The 25,203-nt window shown below is 34.3% G+C and overlaps 1 protein-coding gene across 2 annotated transcripts in view; it reads left to right on the top strand.

Moving 5' to 3' along the window:
- The window catches only part of LOC123310569 (amyloid-beta-like protein), a 187,513-nt gene that overhangs the window by 33,184 nt on the left and 129,126 nt on the right, over positions 1–25,203 (top strand). The window contains exons 1-2 of one of the 2 annotated variants that reach the window (XM_044894090.1): positions 12,770–12,788; positions 20,484–20,687. In XM_044894090.1, the coding sequence (XP_044750025.1) occupies positions 20,544–20,687 (144 nt within the window). In that variant the 5' untranslated portion in view covers positions 12,770–12,788; positions 20,484–20,543. Of the gene's footprint in view, positions 1–12,769; positions 12,789–20,483; positions 20,688–25,203 lie in introns of those variants that run through there. The other variant, XM_044894089.1, reaches the window with a different exon arrangement.

Here is a 25,203-nt window from a genome sequence, read left to right as displayed (position 1 = left end):
AATCCCCTTCAAAAATGACAATGACTGCATCAACTTTTTACTTCGAACTGTCATCACCATGTCGCTGAAATCTGCATTCGAATTCCCAATTATCAGAACAAAATAACACTTAGTGATTTGCTGTAGTAAATTTCAATGGGATAAATTGTTATTTTTTTTTTTACTCGTTCTAAAAATGTAATATCATATTAGGATTTAGGTTAACACTGTTTTACTTAATTTGTGAATAATCTCGTGAATAATTAATATGGAATTTATCCTGTATGTGTTCCTTTCACTTATAAATAAATGATCAAATACGAATAATTGATTCTCACTAAATTTCAGCAGCTTTCGTACATTCTATTAGGTCCAGTCAACGCAGAATCACTCAATAATTTTAGTGTAGCTGCTGTTATTCTGTTATGTTTGAAAATACCAGTGTAAAAATGAGTGCACCTATATTTTCTCAAACCAACTCACCATAGTTTTAGTACTTCGGAGAAACTAGGGGACTAAATTATTTCAAAAGCAAAGAATTGATTTACAATTAGCATTTCTACAGGCATCAAATATTCATTAAAATGTTGCGTCAGTTTTATAGGTCAGGTTATGGACAAAATATAATTTAACGTTTCTAGGTTCATCCTGGTGACTAGTAGAAAAACCATCATTATCTATGTATAATATCTTCCTCAAAATCGATTGTTTTAAATTCAGCGTTGATGCGCTCATAACTGTAAATTAAAGTTAAAACGATGACGGAACAGAGTTTATAAATGGCCAATGACATTTTTCCATGTTCATTTTTCTTCATTCTTAGTTCAGTAGAATTATGCCCGTTTTCACTAACGATCCCGAAATTTCAGGGGATATCTAAGCCCATTTTAGTGACTCTTAACCACGATTTCGTTTTCATCAACATTTAGGGGACTCTATCAAATCTCTGATAAATGACACAGGATTTGGATATATTCACGATACGCAATAAGAAATTTTGTGTGGAAAAGATGAGTGTTAGTTGTGAATTTGTGGAAAGTATTGCTTGGGATTTGTGCATTTCGTGTGAAGTTAGATTAAACTAAAAACTGTGTTTATATATTCCCGCTTCATACTGATAACTTCCAAACACCAATTTCTAGCAAATAAACGATTGAAGAGAAAACAAATCCCCGGAAAAAATTGTTCCTTCAGCACTCTTTTCATTCATAATATTCTTAGGTTGGTCTCTTTGGCAAACTTCCATTCTTTTCTATCTTATGGTTTAATTTTCTGGGGAAGTTATTTATATGTAGGATCTGCATGTAATTGTGATTCAGAAAAAGCACTAAGAACTTTGCTTAGGATAGGTTACAGAGACTCGTGTAGAGGAATCTTCAAAGAGAAGAATATAGACACTGTGCATGAGATATAACTATTTTTGTTGAACACAATCATTATTTTGAATCATACAAAAACTTAAATAAAATAAGGAAAATCCCTACATTTCATGTACCAGGCCATACTTCAACTTTTCGGGTTTACAGGATGTTGAAGTTCATTTAAAAAACTAAACAGAAACAGCAGAATAAATCGTTCAAGATAATAATTTAAAATAAAGTTTAATACAACCGGCATGTCTACGAAAATTGGTCCAAATTTTAACCATTATTTTTTATATACACTTCTGAGCGTCTAATTATCGAGTTAACAGTAGCAACATAAATAACTTAGCAATGTATCGATTCTTTTTGTCCAACTCATAAAAAAATAACGAGAACTGTCTTCCTGATGAAAGAATAATGGAAGAGATTGTTTTTCGAACAAATTGCATTAAGGACATCCACCACTACTATCTTCCAAACTATACCAGATAGAAAGTTATACCTTCCAGATTTCAAATACGACTCTCAGCAATTTTTTTTTCAACGAAAATTAAATATTTCATATTTCAAAAGATTCTTGAGGTTAGAAGAAACACTTTTTTCCTATGCCCTTTTTTCCGATTGGGCCCTGACAAAAACATATAGCCATTTCAAGTTTTCATAATGAGCTGTGCCACACCTGGAAAAACTGGCTCAATCTGTGATACTAAACATCTGTGAAACTTCTAAAAAGAGTTGGAGTAGGTCAAAGTACCCAATTTTTCAGATTTCACAGATATTTTTTATTTTTGAACATAAAATCACTTGAAAACGGCGCATTATACGAGAAAATATGAAGAATAGGTACATTTATTTTACAAAACGTTCAAATATTCATGAGATAAGAAAAACTTAAGAGTTGGATTCTCTGAATTTTTGGTATTTTTATGGTACGTAATGGTCATAATAAGGATGTGAGTGATATTTTGTGCTCGAAGAAGATTCATTAAATAAATGAAAACCTAAGTTCCGAAATTCATTTCATTCGATAAAACCGTTTATGAACTTAATGACATTTTTCATGGTTATTCTACATCCTGTATCTTTAAAACCGAACAGAGACGAAAAAAAAATGGTAAAAGAAAAAAGTGTTTCTCTTGACCTCAAGAATCTACTGTTAAAATATTTGTACGAGTCAAAGAATCACCTTGTATAGCTGTATTTCTTGGGACACTTACAGTGAATCCTGAAACTGGTGTGCACTGCTTGCATATGTTGAACTTTTTTTCATTTCATTTATTTTTTTTTATTTATACATAAGAATACAAATAGGCATACGCCCACTACAGTATTCACAACAAATAACAAACATTGGACCCAGAAAAATCAGATGAAAAATAAACAAAAATTCACAAGAAATATCTACCGTTCATCAATATTAACAGTATCTCATCAATTTTGTATATACTTATCACAATAATTACAAAATATCTAAAACTGTGGCCACTGCAACAATATCTATGAGTCGAATTCGCTATAAGTAGCCTAAAATAAGTAGGCTATGGAATTTCGCTTCTTCATTCAGTGGTAAGAATGTATGCTTTGACACCCTTAAGTACCTAGTGGGTGTCAAAAACAAAGATGTTCGCCATTCACTTTTTCTCGTCGATTCGTAAATTGTGAAGACTGATTGGGCGAAATCTCTCTAGCTATGTCTGATGCGGAAGGTTCATTATTAAAGACAATGAATCAAAAGGCAGATCTCAGAAAGTTACATCGAGGCCGGTTCTGCCCAACTCCATTATTCGGAAATATGCAGGCTGGAAATTCTGCGAATTAAAGGGGTCTCTAGACGTATCTCCGTATTAGGAGGATATCCGAGTTCGTATATCTCTACTTCAATTCCTTTTACGTCCTCCTCATCTCCTATCATTCTCGGGAATTGGGTGAATTAGCCCTACGTGTACAACAAGAAGTGAGCTGAATATCGTTTCTTCCCTGCGGCAAGTCTTGAATATTCGATTTAACGTTTGGGAGATTGGAGGAGAAAGTGGAGGATTCCTTACAGAATGATATATGGTCTTTTTCAGTCGATATTCTGGCTTACTTCGGCTTTCACCTTGGATATTTGCGGAAATTCTTTGAATCGTCATTTCGGATATAAAAAATCGGAAATGAAACTTTTGAAATAAACGAATGTGTACAGGGTGGGCAAAATTCGTTGTCTACTGAGGCATATAGCCTCAGCTATATAGACTAAAGCAGCTAGAAGAAAAGGGATGATTCTCGAACTCTTTCTTCTTGACTAATGCAAATCTGAAAATAGAATCTGCCTATCATTTTTAGATTTCGTGTTATAAACAAAAATTGGGATTTTGACGATTCCGAAAAATTCTCATAACTTTTTTGTCTTTGAAGTTACAGATCTGAAACTTGTATGATAGAGACGTAGAATATACGGGTAGAAGATTTTTTTCCTATTCAAAAATAACAAATTCAATAAAAGTTTGCATTTAAAAAAAATGAAAGTTCACCTAATAATCCGAAATGAAAAAATATTTTGAGTTCATCAGTGGATTCTGATGTAAAAAAGCGCCTGTGGAAGGTACAAGTTTTAGATTTGTAACTTCAAAGACAAAAAAGTTATGAGAACTTTACGAAATTGTCAAACACAAAAACGAAGTATCGTAGGAGGCTGCGTTTTCACCGTTCTTTGTTTCTCCGAAAAAGAGCTCGGAAATGTAGCTAGCTGCTGTAGTTCAGTACACAACAAATTTTCCCAACCTGTACTTATTTCGTTAAAAATTTACTCGATTCATTAGGAGAATAAATGAATGAATTCTTCCTGTTACATAGAGTTTCACAAGAGCAGTTGGCCATATCCAACAATGCAATGTATATTTTCTGAATCAGTTTGAGACACTTCATTTTCAGAAATGAAAAAAACATATTTTTTAATAAATGAAATTTCCACTTCTCATGGCACACTTGTGTCAGAAGAAAAACAAACGAACTAAATTATATTTCATGTTCATTTTTGAGATAACGGTCTAGTTATCAATTATTTCAATGTTACCTGCTCGGATGTTGGATATCAGATTAGTTTTCACTCTGAATTACACGGGTCAACACCAAATTCTTAAATGTCTTTAATTCGTATTTCACGTCACGAGTTATAATAAATTGACCACATATAAAACAAAATGCATCAGCATCGTATTATACTTTCTTGACGATATTTGAAGTTTTTCTGGGCTAGTAAACAACACCTGATCATTGTTTATGACTGTAGTAAAATTTTCGCATTAATTCACTCAAATATAAAATTCTCAAATGCCACCACTTTTTTGGGTGTCCCAATAGAAATAAATTCTTTGTCATCCTCTTCATTCACAATCTTTCTGATTGTGGAAATATTCAGCTGAAATATAAGTCGTTTAGATTCAGATGAAACATTTTATAAATTTTCTTACATTGAATATGTTCGCTACCGTCTGACGTATTGACAACACCTGATCATTGTTTATGACTCGAGTGCCCTCTAGCGGCATCTTGTAAACCTAAACACCCCACTCTCATCGGACGGTCTTTTTGAATTATTGAAAATTATAAAAAAATGAAGAATGACTATTAATACTATAACTATCACAAAAGCAAACTTTATACCAAAAAGAGGTATTTTCTTTTCGTTTTTGTGCATAATTAACCGGAAAATCCTAGTATAAACGTTAGGACAAAGAACGAAAATTTTTTTGTAGAGTCGTGTTATCAACGCACACCAAGTGTGCAATTCGATGTTCAAGCACGCTGCTCAAAAAACATACTGTAGGTGCTGTAATAAGGCTTGTCGAGTAATAAGGCCTAAGTTACGGAAATTCAATCAATAATGGTTGCCAGCGTTCAAAATCACAGTCCTGAGAAGCAATCATTCATAGATGGCGCCTCAAAGCGCTGTGTCACCCGTGGAAAAACACAATTACCTTCAGAACAACTAGATGAATCTTTTAGAAAGAGTTGCATTCAACCAATGTACCCAATTTTTCAAATTTCACAGATACTTTTTTTTCAACATCAAATTACTCGGCCCATTATGCAAGAAAATATGAGGATTACTTTTATTTTAGAAAACGTGCAAATATTCATTAGATAGCGTCCAACTTAGTTGCAAGAGTTGGGTTTTCGAGTTTTTGGTATTTTTATGGTAGTTAATGGTCATAATGAGAAAACTTGGGTGATATCTTATGTTAGAAAAAGATTCATAAAATAAGTGAAAAACCATATTCCGAAATTCATTTCATACGATAAAACCGTTTGTGAGATGTAACAAAAAATAACATTCTTTTATAGATGAAATGAAAGAATATTGGACGATAACCTAAGAACAATTCTTTTATAGTTTTTCAACAGCCTGTATCTTTCAAACCGAACCAATTCGGAAAATATTGTAAAAGAAAAGAATGTTTCTTTTGACCTCAATAAAATATTTGTACAAGTCAAAGACTCTCCCTGTAGATTCAAACATTACTTATGCATAGTAATCAAATATGGGTTTCAGTGACCAAATATGAAAAAGCCTACTTTGATTATTTATTGATGCGAAAGTCTAATACGCCTTATTATCATACTGTAGTATAATAAGGCGTACTGAAGAATTTTTGAAAATATCAACTTTGTCGTTCTTCATAGCAGAAGTTGCCATTTTGTTTTTATTTGAGAGAATTTTTGATGTTTATGTTTAATTTACAATAAAACTGAAATTTTGTGATTGAAGTTCATTGTTTTCGAGTCATTGAAAATAATCCTTAGCTAGGCCTTATTGCCAGCACCTACCTTATTTGAAACACATAATGAATATTCATCGTGCGAAAACAAAAAGAAATATTTTCAGACCACTACCAACTACTTCAGAATGAAACTGGGCAACGCATTCACTGACTAATTCAACGTCATTCTTCGGGTCTACTTCTGACGTTGCTCAAACTCTAGGCTGACATTGGACCATACGAGTATTCCTCATTTTTTCTTCTTTTTTACTCTATCAACCACTAGTGTTTTATAGACCTCAAAATTTCATATCTTCCAGGAAAATAAAGGGCATTTGAATTTCTCAATCTGACTCTGACCTTGCAGTCACCTCAAAATTTGACATTTTTGAAGAAATCAAAGAATCATCAAAGTCTCTTTACAAAAGTTTCCTGTGAATATAAGAAAAACTCCATGATAATAACGGCTTCAACATACACCTACTCGTGCTGCAAAAAGCTATGGTGCAGGAGTGAACACTAAATGAAACACAAATTCTTTTGTTGTGGCTACGAAAAATACGCAATATTACCTCGTACATCTGTAGTTGAATTCAAAAGAGTTAAAAAGCAGGAAACGTGGAAAACGTACACGCCACTCATTAAAATATAAATTAAATTGCTGCTGCATCCGAAAGGGAGAACGCCACTGCCATAAACCAATTTTGGAAACGTTTACGTAAATAGATAATGAACGGTTGCAGGAGCAAATTTCCACACAATTGTTCCATCCTATTTTCACCAAGTCGGAAATTACTTGTGCCCTGAAATTTTCATTCCATGTTTGCATAATTTACATTTTTCGGCTGTTTCGGTTTAGCGTTCATTAATGGTTATTTGTATTGATCTTCCGCGATTTTCACCATTCATCGGTTATATTTTGATGTCAGCACCCTCACTGAAATGAAATAAATGCGAATTTCAGTTTGATTTCACCCATTGCCGGTTGTAGAATATACAGAGTATCCCACGTTGGGTGTCCTAGAAGACCTTTAAGGAGAACGGATTTTAGGATCGACTATAATATTTTTAGTGTTGCGACCCGTTATTTCAAGTGGGACACCATATTTATTTTAACTTTTTTCGCTTCCAGATCTCCATCTCAGTATTTTTGTAGAAAATTTTCCTACCTCCTAATTATTTCGGAGATAATAACGGTTTCTCATAAAAATTGCTAAAAACATGGATCCAATAAAATAGGATGAAAAAGACATTTTAAATTTTAGGAAGCTGAAATTTTGAATATAGGTCACTGTGCTCCTGAGGATGAGTTTCGAGTATAAAAAAAATTTTTTTCCCCTTATTAAACACACTACTTTGTATCTGATATCCGAGAAAATCAACATACGCATCTAGTGAAGTACGGTCCTATACGAAAACCCTATGGTTTCGGGAATTAGGTACAATTTCTTCAGTAGTGAGAGTTTTCAGCGTAGAACTTATGTTGCTACCGTAGAATTACTGCCACGTTAATTTTGTGAAATTCTAAAATAATTGAAAACTCGACTGAAAGTTTTTGTTTCATTCACAGAAGGAATTGTGTTTGTTTTATAAAACAAACAAGACATTTTGGTGAAAAATGGATAGAAATCCCAGTTTCCTAATCAAGTTTTATGGAAATTGTTCATGGACAATGTGATGATTTTAGAATCGTACGCTGAAAATACTCACTTTCATAGAAATTTGACTTTATTTTCGAAACCATGAGGTTTTCATATGGAAACTTGATACCTCATTGGATATGTAATTTGATTTTCTCTGAAAATATCAGATAAAAAGTAGGGTGTTCCATTTGAAAAAATCAACTTTTTGCCGTTTTTGCATCGAGTGAAAATACTAAGAATTTGGGAACACCCTGCATACCACAAACCAAGTTTTCTTCACCCAAAACTCATTCTCTTCAAACGATCTCAGTGACCTATCTTCAAAAGATGATGCGAAAAAAGGTATACTAAATAGGATGTCCCATTTGAAATAACGAAGTTTGTAGTATTTGTTCGTTAAAGCGGCAACGTCGCGACATTTAAAATATTTTATTCAGATAGATCAGAAGCGTAAAGCTTAGAAGCCAAATTTTCAGAACAATCCTATGATCCGTTCTTCATAAACGTCCAATAAGCCACTCAGGCTAAACACCCTTTCTCTTAACAACTGCGGAAAGTGATACTTTTTCGTACGCTACTGCTGTTTACGGACCAACTCGAAGAGCAGTTCGGGCAAGCAGTCACATGCGATGAATTAGCTTTACGCGTAAGTGAAGAACATTATTTTTTCTACTGTCGTTTTCTTTAATTTTCTTTCACTCATTTCAGTTGTATTATCTTCTCGTAACAGCGCAGGACAAACTCATTAAGCCTTTTTAATGTTAGTTGTAAAAGTTTCAAGAAAATATCTGTTGAATAGACTACAAGGGAAAGCGGGAGATTTGGCCTATGCTATGGTCAGCAGTCCAAGTTTCACTCACTGAGCTCAGATAAGAAATTGCTTCAAACAGGGAAAATTGAATGATAGAAATAAATATAAAAAATATATAAAGGCTCAAAAAAGTAAAAAACATCTAGGAAATAAGTGTGACTATAAAATAGAAAATATGTATTTCCTACGCTGATACATCTGATGATGAAACCCTTGACATGAAATATCGATGGTCATTGGAAATTGTTTTCTCTAAATGTTTTTCCTGATAAACAAACTTATGGTCAAGTCTCTCTCGCCTCCTCTTCAAATCTCCTTTAGGATAGGGAGGCATGAACCAATTTTCGGTTCCTAAAAAAAGAATTGCTGTACCTCTACTCAAAATGTTCATCTCACCATCACTCTACCATTAACTACCGTTGCCTATTTGGGCATGATATCTTCACGTAAAAAAAAGAGTTGCAAGCATCTACAGATATAACTCAAGTGGCTTCAGAGTGAAAAGGAGTTCAACTCTCTCGGACTCCCCATACAAACAGGAGTAGATAAAAATCCTATCAGAATTCTTGTTTGATTTTTTACGCTTTTTCGAAAACAGTAGATTATTTTTCAATATTTCCACCTCAGATTTTATTTCTTATCTACAGATTACTCCTTAACTATTGCGGAATAATATTTTATCTTTCAACTGACAGATACCTAAAAAGAAACGATTGAACTCTTTCCGAAAAGACGTCAAAAAATCTCAATTCTATTCATCATAGAATACATAGAACTCAAAATTTCCATTACGAATGCATCCAATTCGAAACGTTGAAGACAGTGCTACATCCCCCCTCCAAGAAGCTGGATTGGGACACGAAACAATTTTGGGAACAATTATATAGAAATAATGACTCAATAAAGGGGTTGCACCAAAGCTCGTTCTCGTATAATCATGTTATTATATTCACAGAGAGGAAACAATTACGTAACAGTAAAAATTAAATTTGCAGCAAGCAAATTAGCTTCATGAGCTCTGAAATAATCAACCAAAGACTGACGTGACGCTTTTATTTATAGACCGTGATATTCGAAACGAATATATATTACTGCGGAAGGTTGAAGGTGTCAATTGGTTTTTGTTGAGCAGCATAAACATGTTAAGAACGATTAAAACGAATAAATACAAGGAATTGGTTTCGAATAACATTCTCATTTGAGATAATAGCAAAATCCATTAGTGAAATTAGTTTCAGATCTCTTGGAATTATTGTAGTGAGCACTCAGTGTATCAATAAAATGCGCCATTAAGAAATGGCGAGAGAAGTATAAAATTTATCAAATTAAAAAATTATATGATTATTATTATCAATAAAAATAATAAAAAGCAATAAGAATCTACTTATAATTTGATCATCCATTTTTCCAAGAAACATTAAACAAATGAGAAATGAGAATGAGAAAATGAGAAGTTTAAACAAATGATAAAAACTCCATTTCCCCACCAACAATACTTGAAGGTTTATTCAGAACTTTTCCTAAAAATACGTGAATAATTCCAAACTCTTCTTATCTCTTTTCTCTCATCACCAAATGAGATCAAATGCTCCGGCTATAAAAATAAGCAGTACACAAAAATAGCGTAATTCAGATTTACAACTTTACAGATTGAAAAACTGGGAGACTTATCTTTTCGAAAGAGTGCACTTTATGGACGACGCTGAAACTTTATGACCTGCACGCGACTCGCCTTGACCTTTCGATTTAATGGCCGACACCCTACTGATACGGCAGAATATTGAAGAATGGCATGGATTCACAATCAATCATTCCGCTACTGATCTCTGTTTGCCTTCTTCTCGCATTTCGAATGAAACGTCGATATTACTCCGATGGTTTCCTACATTTATACTCCGATATCTCTTGAAAGCTTATTTCTTGAGCAGAATGAATTATCTCCGCTGATATTCCTCCACTGAAATGAACCCGAATAGGGATTGCGAATTTATAAATCAAATAACGAAACCCGTTCCGTTCATATTTTCATGAACTTTTGAATTCGGCACTGTGAATGCAATTTACACTCATTTCTTGAGATTCAGAAATTTTGAACTTAAAATTACATAATTTTCTCTACCATGAGCTGTTGAAGCACGAGATGTGTTCTTCAAGTAGTTGAAGGTGAAGGTTTTATCTGTAAATATCTCGAAAAAGAATAAATTGAATGAAGAAATTCACCTCTCAAATGAGGTCTCAGTTACCCCATCTTCAATATTCAAAATTTAGGATTTGGGGTTGTAACTCTAAGGATTGAAGCGGTACAGTGTTGAATTTGATCTTAGAAGTTGTCCTCCTGGAATCAAACATTGATATGACGGGCGTTTTAAATAATTCGGTTCTGCGGACATATGATGGCGCTGTTTCGTTTTCAATAGCCCACTGCCCTAAAATGCCTCATTTCACGAAAGTAAATGACAATTAATGTCAAACAAAAACCACAACTCAGAAGATTTTCTAAAAAATAGATTTTTCGTCTGATGAAGGAGTCTGATATAGACTCCGAAACGTTACAGAATTATAATTTCAACGTTATTTAGTTTGAGTTCATTGTCAGGCAACAATTTTTTCTAGTTAATTTGCTCCTGACAAATTAGTGCAAGAATTTACGCAGGAGCAAATCGTTGATTTCATTTTTAATTGATTTTGTTTCAGAGATTGGGAGTGAAAACCCTAAAAAGTTTATGAAGAGATGCAGAATCCTCCCAGAATAAATTTCAATCGATATCCAAAATAAAATATGTTTGAACACTCTGGAGATGAGTGCTGTTATGTTCCACATCAACCATACGAATGTTGAAATTCCTCAATACACCAGGGCAGTTGATTACGATAGAAAATGTAATTTCCCAAGGCCCAGTTTCACAATATATGGTTAACCCAAAGTTTTTTAGTGACCAGTGGTTAAATCAAAAATTCTGTTTCACAAAGTGTGGTTTATCGTTTGACCTTAAGTTAACTTGTGCTTGACTTAACCCCGAAAACTTCATGAGTTAACTAAGAGTTACCTGGACATAGAATTTTCGTGGCGTGTGCTTTTCTGCATAGATAACATATTTTGAGTTCTGTCAGAGACAATTCAGCATTTCTTCGAGATTACTGGTTAGAAAGCGTTTTACATGTATTGGGTGTTTATTAGTTATTATTTACGAACATCGTGGACGATTATGATGTGAATACTCATAGTAGTGATGAGTAAACAGTGAGGCCCAGAAGATTTGGAGCTAGAAGGAATTATTTTGAGGAATATGTCGACCTGGATTTCTTCTGTAGATTCAGAAATACAGTGGAAAGGAAGCCATTTGGAAGCGAAGAATCGCAGCACCTTCAATGAGAATATTAAAAGTATAGATGCAAGCAATGATTAAGTTTTTTAACATAACATAACTTGTAATGAAAGGACAACCTCCTTCAAGAGGAGAAGAAGAAGCAATGAATTTATATCAAAATGTTGCTGTGCCCCCTATAGGGGATCAAGAATTATTGTCAAATAATAGAACTAGAAGAACTAGACTGAATCTTATTAATGGTTATTATGCAAGTATGTTGAATTAGAGTGATGAAATTTGAATTTTTGAAATAGATCAAAGCATTTCAATTCAAACTTAAATAATCAATAAAAATAGGCTTTTGAAGAATTGTTGAGGAAGACACCTCATAGATAGATATAAATTATTCAAGGAACTTCAAGTTATAAATGCAAAACTCAATTTTATTTGAATTTTTCAATAAAGTGATAGTTTCTATTGATCCAGCACAGTTGCACTATTTTTTCTAATTTCGCACAAGAAAAAACGCTTCAGTTTCACTTGAATCAAGATCTAAATGAAAAATAAATATGAATATTACATTCTCTAATATTCATAACCATTTCTATATTCTAAAGTTCTTGTTTCACAGAAATACGAAATGGCAGTAATAAATAACCTAAAAGTAGATCTATCGTACACGAAAAACATTACCAACCCTCAGAAAATAATTTTAACCGATGGTCAAATAACCATTACTGATTTTTTTGTTGTGAAACGAGCAGCTTGTTAAACAACAGGAAATTATTTGACAGATATTTATTGACAGTGAATAAAATTTATTCTAAGGTGAAAGTACCGGGCCTTAGTGATAGTAGTTTGTTAGTGCTATAAAGATCGTAACATTTGTTGATTTAATATCGGCACGTGTTATGCATCCGAATTGATTTCGTTTATGATAGGTAATATTTTAAACTTAATTAATGTTTTCCATTAATTCCTAAACATGGCTGCGATGGTGTACAGAGTTAGTGAAGTAATCGAACGCACTGAATATAAATAATCCAGTTAGATTATGAGTAACCACTTCTATTTTCCATGTTTCATGAAAACATCTTGATGCTTCAGATCAATTTAATTCTTCGCCAGTTTACAACCTCCACTCGAATAGATACGTTATTCGAGTATGGAACATTCAGTGGGGAACATATTTCAGGTTTATCGATAATCGTTCACGCCATTAAATGTTTATTTCCCTTAATGCCGCTATAATATCTAGAAATTTCCGCCTATACGAAGGTACTCCGGCAGAAAATATGAGAAACGAATGGATCCAAATATTCTAAATTCATGCAGTTCGGATAAACACGCTCCTTGATCTCAGATAGGTGTTCTGATGGTTAAAATTGAATTTCAATTATTTTTATTTGTATTTGACCGATTTATGAACTTCATATGCCGAATCATCATGAGAATGTGAATTTTCTTATTTATTATTAGTACACACTTCCAATGAAAAAATCAGGATACTCGATAGCTCGAACAGGTGAATTTGATTCTTCTTTTTTCATTGAAAAATTTATTTTATTTCATTAGGACGTTTACAGACAATATTAGTGAACACATAACGATAAGGGTGAGTTGAAATTTATATAATCAGTGAAATAAAATAACATCCATATCAAAGATTATTAGAGTAGAATGATAGGAAACGAAGCGACGAAGTGATGTCCAGTGAGTGAGCTCCATCTCTGTTTCAAAAGTGTTTTCAAGACCCTAAGACTGGTTAAAATATTTCTTCGAGGGAGATTTGCAGAAACATATAGAATTATGTGAGCTTTCAGATGGCCATTTTGATCAAAGAGATTTTGAATGTTTTGATTCTCGTACCGCCTTTTGTTTATGAAGCTCGTTCTAGTTGCTGATTATTGAAATTTTTGTCTAATTTCTTGGTGAGAACCTCAAAATATCGTTCGAAAATTATTGTATGATGAGAACTGTAGATCAAATGAAAAGCAGAATGAAAATGTAAGTATTAAAACTGGTAACAAGTGACTCGGTCATTCATTGGTTTTGTGATGAAGTCCAGTTTTCTGAGGAAAATTGGAGTTCATCTTAGTGCATTTCTTTCGTTTTAAATTTCCGTCTTTGAAAATATTTTAATTCTCGAATATTCCGTACGTTCATTCCGACAGGCAGATTAAATGTAAAAAACCGCTTATCTGTATTTCACGTTGTTTTTCTTACATGCCGCTGAAGATTTCGACGTTTTTCATCTGTTGATATGCGATAAACCGGAGCTGACGACGTTTTTCATTCTTGTCGCATTCTGCAATTTTCAGATTTTTACCGTGAGAGGGGATATGCCTATAAAAGCAAATTTTCCCCCGCGACGGTCACTTTTCGACTGTTACTTCAGTTCTTCGGCTGACTTTTCGACTTTTCGACTTTTACTTCAGTTCGTTCACTTCGCTTCAGTATTTTCGATTTTTCGCTTTCTAACGTAGTGACTTCTGTTATAAATTCATTTAATTTTCCGTATTTCGCCGTTGAAGAATAATCATTTTGTGTTTGCATCAGTGCTTAGAGTTAATTTTTTAGTTTTTTTCTTTTAAATCCTTTGAGTTTCCGAGTGCTTGAAACAAAGGAGGTAGGTCCCCGTCTGTACCGTTCAATTTCTTTGTTAGACCTACGCCGTTACTTCTTTAACTTTGACACTGCTGTACTGTATCGTTTTCTGTTGTATTTTATCGTTCTTTACCCTGTTTCGCGAGTCTGACTTTTCCCTTCTCTATCAGTCATGGCGTGTTAACCCTTGGGGTACTGAAGGGAAAGTTCCGTCAACCCTCCTGTCCGCGTCATAAGTGTTAAATCCGAAATCTCTTCTTTTCTGTCAGTCATGGCGTGCTATAACCCTTGGGGCAGAAAATAAGAGATACCGCACGTAGTCAGTGAAATCCCGTAGTTGCGTTAAAAATAGACATTTTCTTCGCTGTCAGTCATGGCGTGTTATAACCCTTGGGGCAGCGAATAAAAGTCTCGAACAGATCCGCCCTTATTGTGTTTCATTTCCGGAGAAGTACAACTACATACCGATACCGTATAGCAAGTCTTTAGCATTCGTCAGTTCTGGTTGGCGCATTTTTATTGAACCGTTAATTTTTCACTACACCCGGTATAAATTTCATAAAGTGCTCGTGGCCGGATAAGATTTCCCGAATGTATTTTCACTTAAAGAATCACTCATATTTTATATCACACATATCTCCCTTGTACATATAATTGGTTTCCGAAGGTGTGAATAAACTTTTACATAATTCGATTTTGACTTCTTCGTTGTCGCTACCACCCTAGACAACACCGAGCTCTGTCTCCGGCCAGCAACTACTCTGGTAGGTTTGCTATTCTTCCTATTGAAAAGAATAGCTGGCGCTCGAGATTTTCCTCCGAGTAAACCACGTTACAGTTTTTATTTTCAATGCTACGAAGTGGATAAAATTTTCAGGGCACAAAGGCCTGCAAACACTACTGACTACACTATGTGCAATGAACATTTCACTGCAAGTCAATTGAGAACTGTCAATCTACGTAAATTGTTGTATACAGGAAGCATCCCTTGCATGAAGGGCTTATTTAGGGGAAATTATGACTTTTATACGTCCATTCAAAGATTCTCCATTGCTACTCCTTCATTATATCCAAAAATGCAAAAGTTTTATTGATTTCGTTTTGGGCATCGAGTGATTGTCAAATTGATTGGAAGTCAAAGTTTTATGAAAGCTGCTGTGAGTGTTTTGTTCATTCATTAATCAATTTGTATATTGTGTCACAAAAAGACTATATCGTAAAAAAATTATAAAGAAACTATACTGACGGGCTTACATACAGGTCTTGTATTATACCTCTATAAGGTTTTTTTAATAGTGGTTCTGAAAATTCTGTAAATAATAGGTACGCGCGTAACTGAAATGTGAATGCTTTAATGTTATATTGAATATTGGGTCAATTCGATTTCTGATATAATTTGTACAAATTCCACTAAGTTTATAATATCTAAAAAATGTATTGCGCAGAAATAACACCTTTGACTATATAGCTAGTCAAAGCTCTATTCGTTGTCCATAATTTCAAATTTTTGTAATTGTTTATAAATTTCAAATGACAATATAGCACATCTGACAGAGTATTTCATTGATATCAATTGATTCCAAACAATGTTCAGATGAAAACTAACATCCTAGTCACAAAACAAAACCATACTTTTGCATTGTCGCTCAGGATGTTTGTTTTTTGTTCTCAACAAGTCGATAGTGAAATCCAATACAAGGAATAGAATTCGAATTTCGCGCCCTTCAATTATAAAACAGAAAACTGTTATCAAACCGTTGTTCTGCATTGACAGTACGTTTTCAGCGCCATCTCATTGTCAAATGTGTTTTCACTGGCAAAAATGTAGTCGGTTTTTAGTACTAGAGATATGAGGGCATTTCCTATCTTTCTACTCTATAATAATCTTTGGTTGTATCTATTCAGACAAAGTAGGGGAGAGTTCCTTTGAATTGGACGGCCCATGAACCGGACGCTACAGTTTTTTAAAACACTCGATGGTGATTTGGCATCCTTTACGTAAATCCCATTTTCGCAACAAGGCGCGAGCCACAGGGTCAGCCATTTTACAAGAGATCTCGATCGATGTTGCGAAAATGGGATTTACGTAAGGGATGCTAAATTGCTATCGAGTGTAGTAGAAAACTGTAGCGTCCGGTTCATGGGCTGTCCAATTCAAAGGAACTCTCTCCTACCCAATTTTTCATATTTCACAGATTTAAATTTTAAACATCAAATTACTCGAAAACGGCCCATTATACGATAAAATATGAGGAATACTTTGATTTTACAAAACATTCAAATATTCATTAGATAGCGTCCAACTCAGTTTGAAGAGTTGGTTCCTTTGAATTTTTGGTAGTTTTATGGTACGTAATGGTTATAATGACAAAACTGGAACACGTGCTGATGAGAATTTTTTTTTTTGGTTTCTCAACAGCCTGTATTTTTGAAACCGAGCTGTTTCGCAAAAAATTATATAGAAAAAAAAAGTTACTATTGATGTCAAGAATCTACTGTTGAAATATCGTACGAGTCAGACCTCAACCTATATAAAATAATAACAACAACTCTAATATCATTCATTTTGAGCAGCGATTCCGATCTACATTTGTCAAAACATTGAATTCGCGCCTTGTGGCTCGTATAACGGACATCGGAAATAGCGTGGATGTTTCATGCGATTAAACGACCCTTTCCAATTTATTATTTGTAATTGTCCCTTCCGACTGGCCAACAGGGAACGTAGTTTCAATATAGAGTGGCTTTCGGCCGATTGACGTCTGCGTCGTAGGTTAGGTACTAATTAGCTGTCATCTCCCGGACACGATTTTTCGATCTGAGATTTAAGCTACGGGGAGTCAATTAGAAGCACCAGCGGTATTGAAAGGATTTTATTCGCCTAATCGCTTAACACAAGAATAAAAAATTCCTAATTGGACGTTTCTTTAACGAGTCGCTAGGTTTTCATTCGAGTTTTTATATTTTTAAATCCTTCTTCAACGCAAGCGTTTTGGCGGAAATCAGTTAATCCACCACGGATTTGTTTTCACTCTTTTCATGGTAGATTAAGAGAAACGAGAGCCCGGATCCACACGGAATTTCTGGGGATGAAATTTCGATATACGAAATCATTTGTTGACTTCAACATACTTCCTTGCCTATAATGTGATGGCAATGAATAAAACGCAAAATAAGTGTTACTTATCTCATCTTCTGAATCACTTTATAATCATAAATGAGTTGATTGGCGTCATATCAATGATATGTACAAGGTGGTCAAATGAAAACTTAACACTTAGATTTTCCGATTTCAAAATGAAAATCATGCGGACCTGTCAAAATCTGATTCGAGGGCTTTTTTGATCCCCGTATAAGATGAAAGGTGTTGCGACTAATATTGAAAATGGTATCGAGTACTATCTGACCCTAAAATTTCGCTTCAAAAACATTTCAAAGGTATTTAGTAGTTATGTTGTTAATTTTTTTTTCCAAAAAAGTAGATGGTCCAAGTTAACGATACCTTAGTCTATCTTGACTAAGAAAGAAAAGAACGTTACGAGTGTAACAAAGCCATTGTAAATTTGTAAGAGACTTAAAATGGTCTATTCCTTAGAAGAAAAGATGGAAATAATAAAATTAGATTTTAGAAATAACGACTCTGCGAGAACAACAACGGCTTCATTCAACGACCGACATCCTGCAAAAATGTATCCGCTGCATGAAAGAGACGAAGCGAGGGACGTGGCTGTCTTAGGTCATGTAGCAATGGATCTGAACTTCAGTATTAGGAAATTGTCCGATGTATCTGGTGTATTTTAAAAAAATTACATTCCCCAGCGATCTGCTCTACGAGTCATCCCAAGTCTTGGACGTTAGACAACTGTATCATCTCAGAGTTATACATCAAGTTTACAATGGGAAAATCAAATTGGAACACCTTGATCATGCATATCCAACCAGAACAAAAAATACCTATTTCAAGACATCCAGAGCAAAAAAAAACAATTGGGCAAAGGTCAAGTTGTTACCTTGCTCCAAGAATATATTCCTGCGTTCCAACAAACATCCAGGGAACTACAAACCAACAGAAATTCAAGAGGCTTGTTACTCAATGGATTTTCTCAAAAGGAAGGGGATTTATTGATAAGGCCATAAATATGTAATCAACTCGTTGAACTCCGGTGCAGTCCCAGATTTTATTGTCATATAGTTATAATCTATCATCCTGTTAGTACATGCTTCGGCTCATCACCCGATTTCTATTTTTTCTTTTCAACTATTTCAGGGAAAAAGAATTCTTGTTTATTTGTTTGTATGGTAGGGACACTAGCTAAAGCTCAGGTTAAACTTTCATCTGAAGTAGCGTACAGGCAAGACGGACCTTCAAGGACCGTTCGAGCCTCTGCTACTAAATGTTTATTTGTATGTAAATGATGAAGTGAATTATCCATATATGCAGATATTTAATATCAAACAAATTGTATAGTATGCAAATAAACTATTATTATTATTATTATTATTATATTATTATTTCACGCACAACAATCATGAGAATCCTCAAACAATGTAAATTCCATCCTTATATTATACAATTGATTCAGGAACTGAACCATACTATGATGGTTTAGGATTCATTGGTCTATTGCATCCCTTTGGTCATTCTGCCCAACTGTTTCGCAAGCATTAGATAAGCGACGTCAGTGAATCAGGGATGCTCCTGTTTTTAAAGAAATTCTTTCTTTTCAGTTACACTTTTAACTTCATTCGCTTACGTGAAATAAATTATTATGCTAATGTCTTATAATGATCACTGCCCAAATATGAATAGATATTGAAAAAATAAGGATTGCAATTGTATATCCCTTAAGGGTCAGTTTCAGAAAAAAGGGTACTTGAAGAAGTACCCTTATATAGAGTGACAATTTGAAAACTTGCCAGTCCAATTATGTCACGACAAGGATGATTTCAGAAAAAATGCAGGTCAATTTCTATTCGTAGGGGGACACATTCTGGGCAGAATTTTAAGCCAAAATCTCCTGAACCCTAAGTGTAGAAGTTATAACCCCTAAATTCTCAATAGGGACTAGGGGGTGACCTATACCTCAATTGAAAGATCACTTGACCCTCTAGATAAGTACTATGGTTTGCAAATTTTTATTGAGTCCTTGAAGTAGTTACATGTTTCTAGCAGAATTGTAAGCCAAAATCTCCTCAATCTTACGTGTAGGGGTTGTCACCCCTAAATTCTTAATAGGGAACAGAAGGTGAGCTATACCTCAATTGGAAGACAATAATTATGTAGAAGGACATATTGTCTTCCAATTGAGGTTTAGCTCACCCTCTATTCCCTATTAAGAATTTAGGGGTGGCAACCTCTACTACACCTTAGATTTAGGAGATTGTTTCTTACAATTCTGCTAGAAACATGTCCCCCTCCGAATAAAAATTGACCTGTTCCGGCAATTTCTCTGAAAACATCCTTGTTGGGACATAATTGGCCTGGCGAGTTTTCAAATTGTCACCTCCTGTAACTACTTCAAGGAATTAATAAAAATTTGCAAACCTTAGTATTCATGTAGAGGGACACGTGATCTTTCAATTGAAGTTAATCAAACCCCCTATTCCCTCTTAAGAATTTAGGGGTGATAGCCCCTACACCTAGGGTTGCGGAGATTTCGGCTTGCAATTCTGCTCAAAATGTGTCACCCTACGAATAGAAATTGACCTGTTTCGTCATTTTCTCTGAAAACATCCTTGTCGCGACATAATTGGCCTGGCAAGTTTTTAAATTGTCACTCTGTATGTTCACAGTCCTGGAAATTAATTTACATCATTTTGGACCCCTTCGTATTATTATCAATTCTTTAAATGATGTCAGTAGGCATAGTTCATTTTCAGTTAGCTATTGTTCCCGATGTATTAAAAGTTTTAGTTTAGTTTTTTTTTCATTTTACAGATATTTGTACCTGGTGAAAATGAGTTACATTCCCATAGTTTTAATTCGAGTGTCGAAAATTTTCATTTATTTCAATCTCCTCTTCTTTCAGGGTCATCCAGATAACAGTGGCCTCGGCAGTACCGTGTCTCACTTCGAATCGCAGGTTGCGATGCTCTGCGATGCGGGCCCTCACGGGGAACAAGAGGCGTACCATCCTAAGTACATGAACGAGCAAGGTCAGTGGATATCTGATCTGAACTCGAAGGTTTCCTGCTTCAAGGATAAGATGGACATCTTATCATACTGCAAGAAGGTGAGTCAAACTAGTCCTTGGAGCTGTCAGTTGACGTTACTGACATATTGTTAGAAGATTCGAGCTTTTGTTCCCATAAATTATGCTGGGTGAACCACTGAAATAAATCCTTAAGAAGAGTCTGGATCAACAATGTTACAAATAAAAACTTTCTTCACAGGGACATCTAATGCATACATTCAATCTTACTTTGACGGTAGATTTCAAGTTCTAAATTTTAAAAATACAGATGATTTTAATTCCATTTCAACAAGAAAATCAACTAATATCCAATTTGCGTACATGAAATGATATATGTCTTAATCTGTTTAAAATAACTTTTTCTCGTGACAATGGGGAAAGCTTGGTTTTCATAATTTGCATCCCTTGAACAAATCTTCGATTACGACTTTCTTGTGAAGATGTCATTTTTCACTATTTTCGACGATGAAATGAAGGTTTAGTCAATATTCAAGGACGTATGTATCTCGTCCTTATAGCATGGTAAAGTTTTTGTACATTTCAAATTAGTTACGGAGTTAGTTAGGTGAATTAAATATCCTGAATATATAACCTCAAAATTGAAGGATTTACACAAAAAACAAATCTGTTTCCTCTAGAGAGGACTCTTTTCACCTAGTGAGTTGATATACATATAAATTTCGATAACATTCACACAAAATTCATTTAGAAATTCATTCATGATTTCCAGTTCAACTTGAACAAATTTTCTTAGCATCAATGTTGCAATTTTAGTCATTGTAGATAATGGGGAAGGCAAGATAATTCCATAATGATCGTGTGAAGGGCCATGAAGTTCGTATTCAAAAAATATTGCTCTATTTCTATCAGCTGATTCAGAACATTGTCGGAATTTTATTCATAAATACTAATATTGGCCTAAAATTGATAATGATTTATACACTTGAATCCAGTTTCGACAACCAATCTTCAAAATTGAGAAAAAACAACTATAAACTAAGAAAAAGGAATTTATTTGACGAAAACCTAAAAATCCCCTTCAAAAATGGCAATGACTGCATTAATTTTTGAGTTCGAACTGTCATCGCCATGTCGCTGCAATCTACTTTTGAATTCCAATCTATATAATGCAAGGATAGTCTTTTACAGTAGGGAAAAATTAAAATACTGTACATATTTGCAAAAAATCTCGAAACACTTCAAATTTGAATTATAAATCGATATATTTCATCAGGTTACCCTTCTAATGTCACTGAGCATATATCAGAGTTCTGATCACCTTTCTACTCCATGAATTTGGTTGCGTCCAAATGGAACATCTACTAATAACGACCATTCATCGAATAATACACACAGTCGTGCTTACGTGGGTCCAATAAATTGTACTTTGTTCAAAATAACAGTCCAGAAAAATGAGGATGAATACTATTTAGGTACATTCAGCCAAATCATCATTCTTCAAATTTTTGTGTAGGATCTGACAAGGTCCCCCATAAAAGCGTATAAACTGAAGGTTCGCCATGTTGCTCCACGAAATTAATGAGGTTAACTCTGTACATCATCGCTACTGAAACATCCTTTGTATACTGTCATCAATCAACATACATAACTGAGGGGTGAAACCCACCCTTTTCTTTGGTTAGCGCTATAGAAAATTAGATAAAATTAATGATGCGAATAAGTTCAGATCAGCACAAACTGCAAGATACCTTGTATGGAGTGTGGAGGCTTCGAAAAATGTATTTATATCTAGAAATCGATATATTTCGTAGTCAAAGAGCTTCAAATGCACCCAAGGAAAGGATAAATAATTTCTATTTTTAATAGTCGAAATCTGAATAATATCCTGAATTTGTTTGTCCGAGAAGTTTTTTAAGCTTTGCAGGAAATAACATCCAACATTCAGTTACTCAAAGTCTGCTGTGGTATTTTTAGTTTCACTTATCATTATTTTATAATTTTTCAATGGTTATAGTTTACTATAAATTTGTATATAAGCATGCTGATTGCAGAAGTAGGAAAAGGCTCTTCAATTGGTAAATTGTTTGTTTTGCCCAAACGCAAATGCGCATATTTTCTCTGACCACCTGCTATACTGATTTTTGAACACAACACCGATGAAGCTCACCAACGTTTTTCGTTGGACTTGTTTGTATTTGTCTTCATTCAACTGACTCGAAATAATTGATGGTGGAAAAAATACAAATGCAAAATGACGGAAATAGCTCAAATCCATATATAATTGTGAGAATTCCCAAGTTTCGACTTCAAACTCCAAATTTCCGACTATTCGGTATAATTGTCAAGAAAATAAAGAATATCCTAAGCCTGAGAAGCACTATGGTATAGCATCAGTCATATCACGGCAAGATTCGAGTAACTGTACTTATTCGATTCTTGCTCCAATAAAAAAGTTCGAGTTGATTATAAATAATGAAATTTTGTTTGCTTGTCTCCACGTGAAGGTCTAAGAATTCTTTTACATTGCAAACACAGGGTGATTCTTCGACTCTTACATACAGGGTGACTCAAAAATGTGTACCGAACTTTCTAGGGGTGATAAAGTATTGAAAAATAAGTATAGTTTGATAGATAAACTCATGGCCCAAAATGCATATTAAGGGAGATATATCCTTCCAAATTGATGAATTCAAAAAAATTTCTCCGCATAACTTCTAAACGGTGAATGCAAGCAGATTGAAATTTCGTGCATAAATGTATGTTGTTAAAATACATTTTTTTATTACACTTCTACGTTTCTGATATTGTTATGAAGACTGTGTTTTTAGAGGGTGAGTAATGATTTTTTGGGCAACTTACTCGTCGTATTCGTTTTGGTAAAAAGAAATAGAAGCATTCGGTGGAGCGAAGAAAATTACATGAAAAAAGTTCTATTATCCAAATACAAAAAATTGAACCGTTTTGAGGATATTTGAGATTTTGTCATCGATGAAGCACCAGCTAGTTTATGCAGGATATAACCAAGTTTTTATCTTCAAACGAAACTTTTCCAAATGGGTTTTGAAATTCAGCGAGGAATCCAGCTTAAATTCTATATATTCCGCATTGAAGTTATGCTCCAAAAAAGAATTACCGAAAATTATAATCAATTTCCTATATTCTTGATAATTTTTCAAATGGAAATATGAAACCTCGGTTTTATTTGGATTATGATGCAAAGGCCACTCGAAAAAGTAATTGCTCAAAATTTCTAAATCTGTGGATAGATTATTCTCTATCCATCTAAAATCAGAATGACGGTATGCGAGAGCAATATCATCAGCGTATATAAATTTCTCAGAAGAAGTCGTAGGGGATATCACACAGATATGAATTGAAAAGTAGAGGGGCTAAAACTGATCCTTGTGCAAGACCGTTATTCAAAGTTTTAAAATTACTTCTCTTATCATCAGTGAAAACACGAAACCTTCAATCTTACAGTATGATTTCTAGTAAGCGAACTTCAGATGAGTATAAAGTTTGAAAATCTATAAGCTCATAGGTTCTACGAAAGAAGATTCTTAGTTTTAGTAGAAGGATGATATAATATATTCCTGGAGCCACCCCTGTCCACAACTCACGCAAGAATTAAATTTGCCGTCATTTGTGTGCGCATTGTTGACAAATAGCTATAGCTTGTCCCCTGAACATCATGATATGTATATCAAATATGGAGGATGTAATTATTACATATTTGACTTCATAGGGACTATGCCATGTTTGTGTTTCAAGAAAAAAATTTACAGTCATTCACTTTCCACTATGACTCAGCAATAATACTCATTTTAAATTGATGTTTATCTCTACCATCAGTAACGAACGAAAAAATGATTCAGACCATTTCTGCCTTTTAACAGATTACTTGGGGTTGCTATACACCCCTTATTTATATTGCAAATGAGCATAGATAGCAGTGAGTCACTTTTGCACGAAAACACACCCTTAATTTTCCTTGTGCGTCAAGTTATGATCGGAAAATGACGCACTTCCTGAAGTTATTCAAATTGGCTAGAAAGAAAGGATCGATCGATGGTTACCAGGGTAGCCTGTAAGTAATGTCGCCCCTACGAGCCTCGTCCCTGATAGGGGTTGAACGAGCGAGCAGCCCCACTGTTCAAGACAGCGCCATTCGATTACCATGAATCGCTCATGAAAACAAGGAAGTTTCTCCTTGTACTTAGCATGATTCAGGAAATTCGAATGTATATTGCTACGACTCGTTCGGTATAAAGGTTATTATGTACAGGAAATTTCATGAGGCAAAAATGAGTTCTTTCGATTCCTTTGCTAATTCACCGGGAATATTTCCCGAGATATTTCCACGTTTAGAATGGGAGGGAGTTTTGCAGTGTTTAAAATCGATAATTTCAGGTTGGTTCTTTGGTGAATTGTGATAAATTCACAATTCACGAAAGACCAAAGAATTTCGTCAATTCAGCGGTTCGATCGACAATATGAACGAGTGCAACTTGATCATAAGGATTGTTAAACAACCGCAAAAATCAGATCTGTAATTCAGTAAGTAATAAGAATTAATTCAGATGCATACCACCCG

Source organism: Coccinella septempunctata, chromosome 3 (assembly GCF_907165205.1).
Source record: "Coccinella septempunctata chromosome 3, icCocSept1.1, whole genome shotgun sequence".
In the NCBI taxonomy this organism is placed as follows: domain Eukaryota; kingdom Metazoa; phylum Arthropoda; class Insecta; order Coleoptera; family Coccinellidae; genus Coccinella; species Coccinella septempunctata.
Note: the sequence above shows the minus strand (reverse complement) of the source record. Positions and strands in the feature narration are given on the sequence as shown.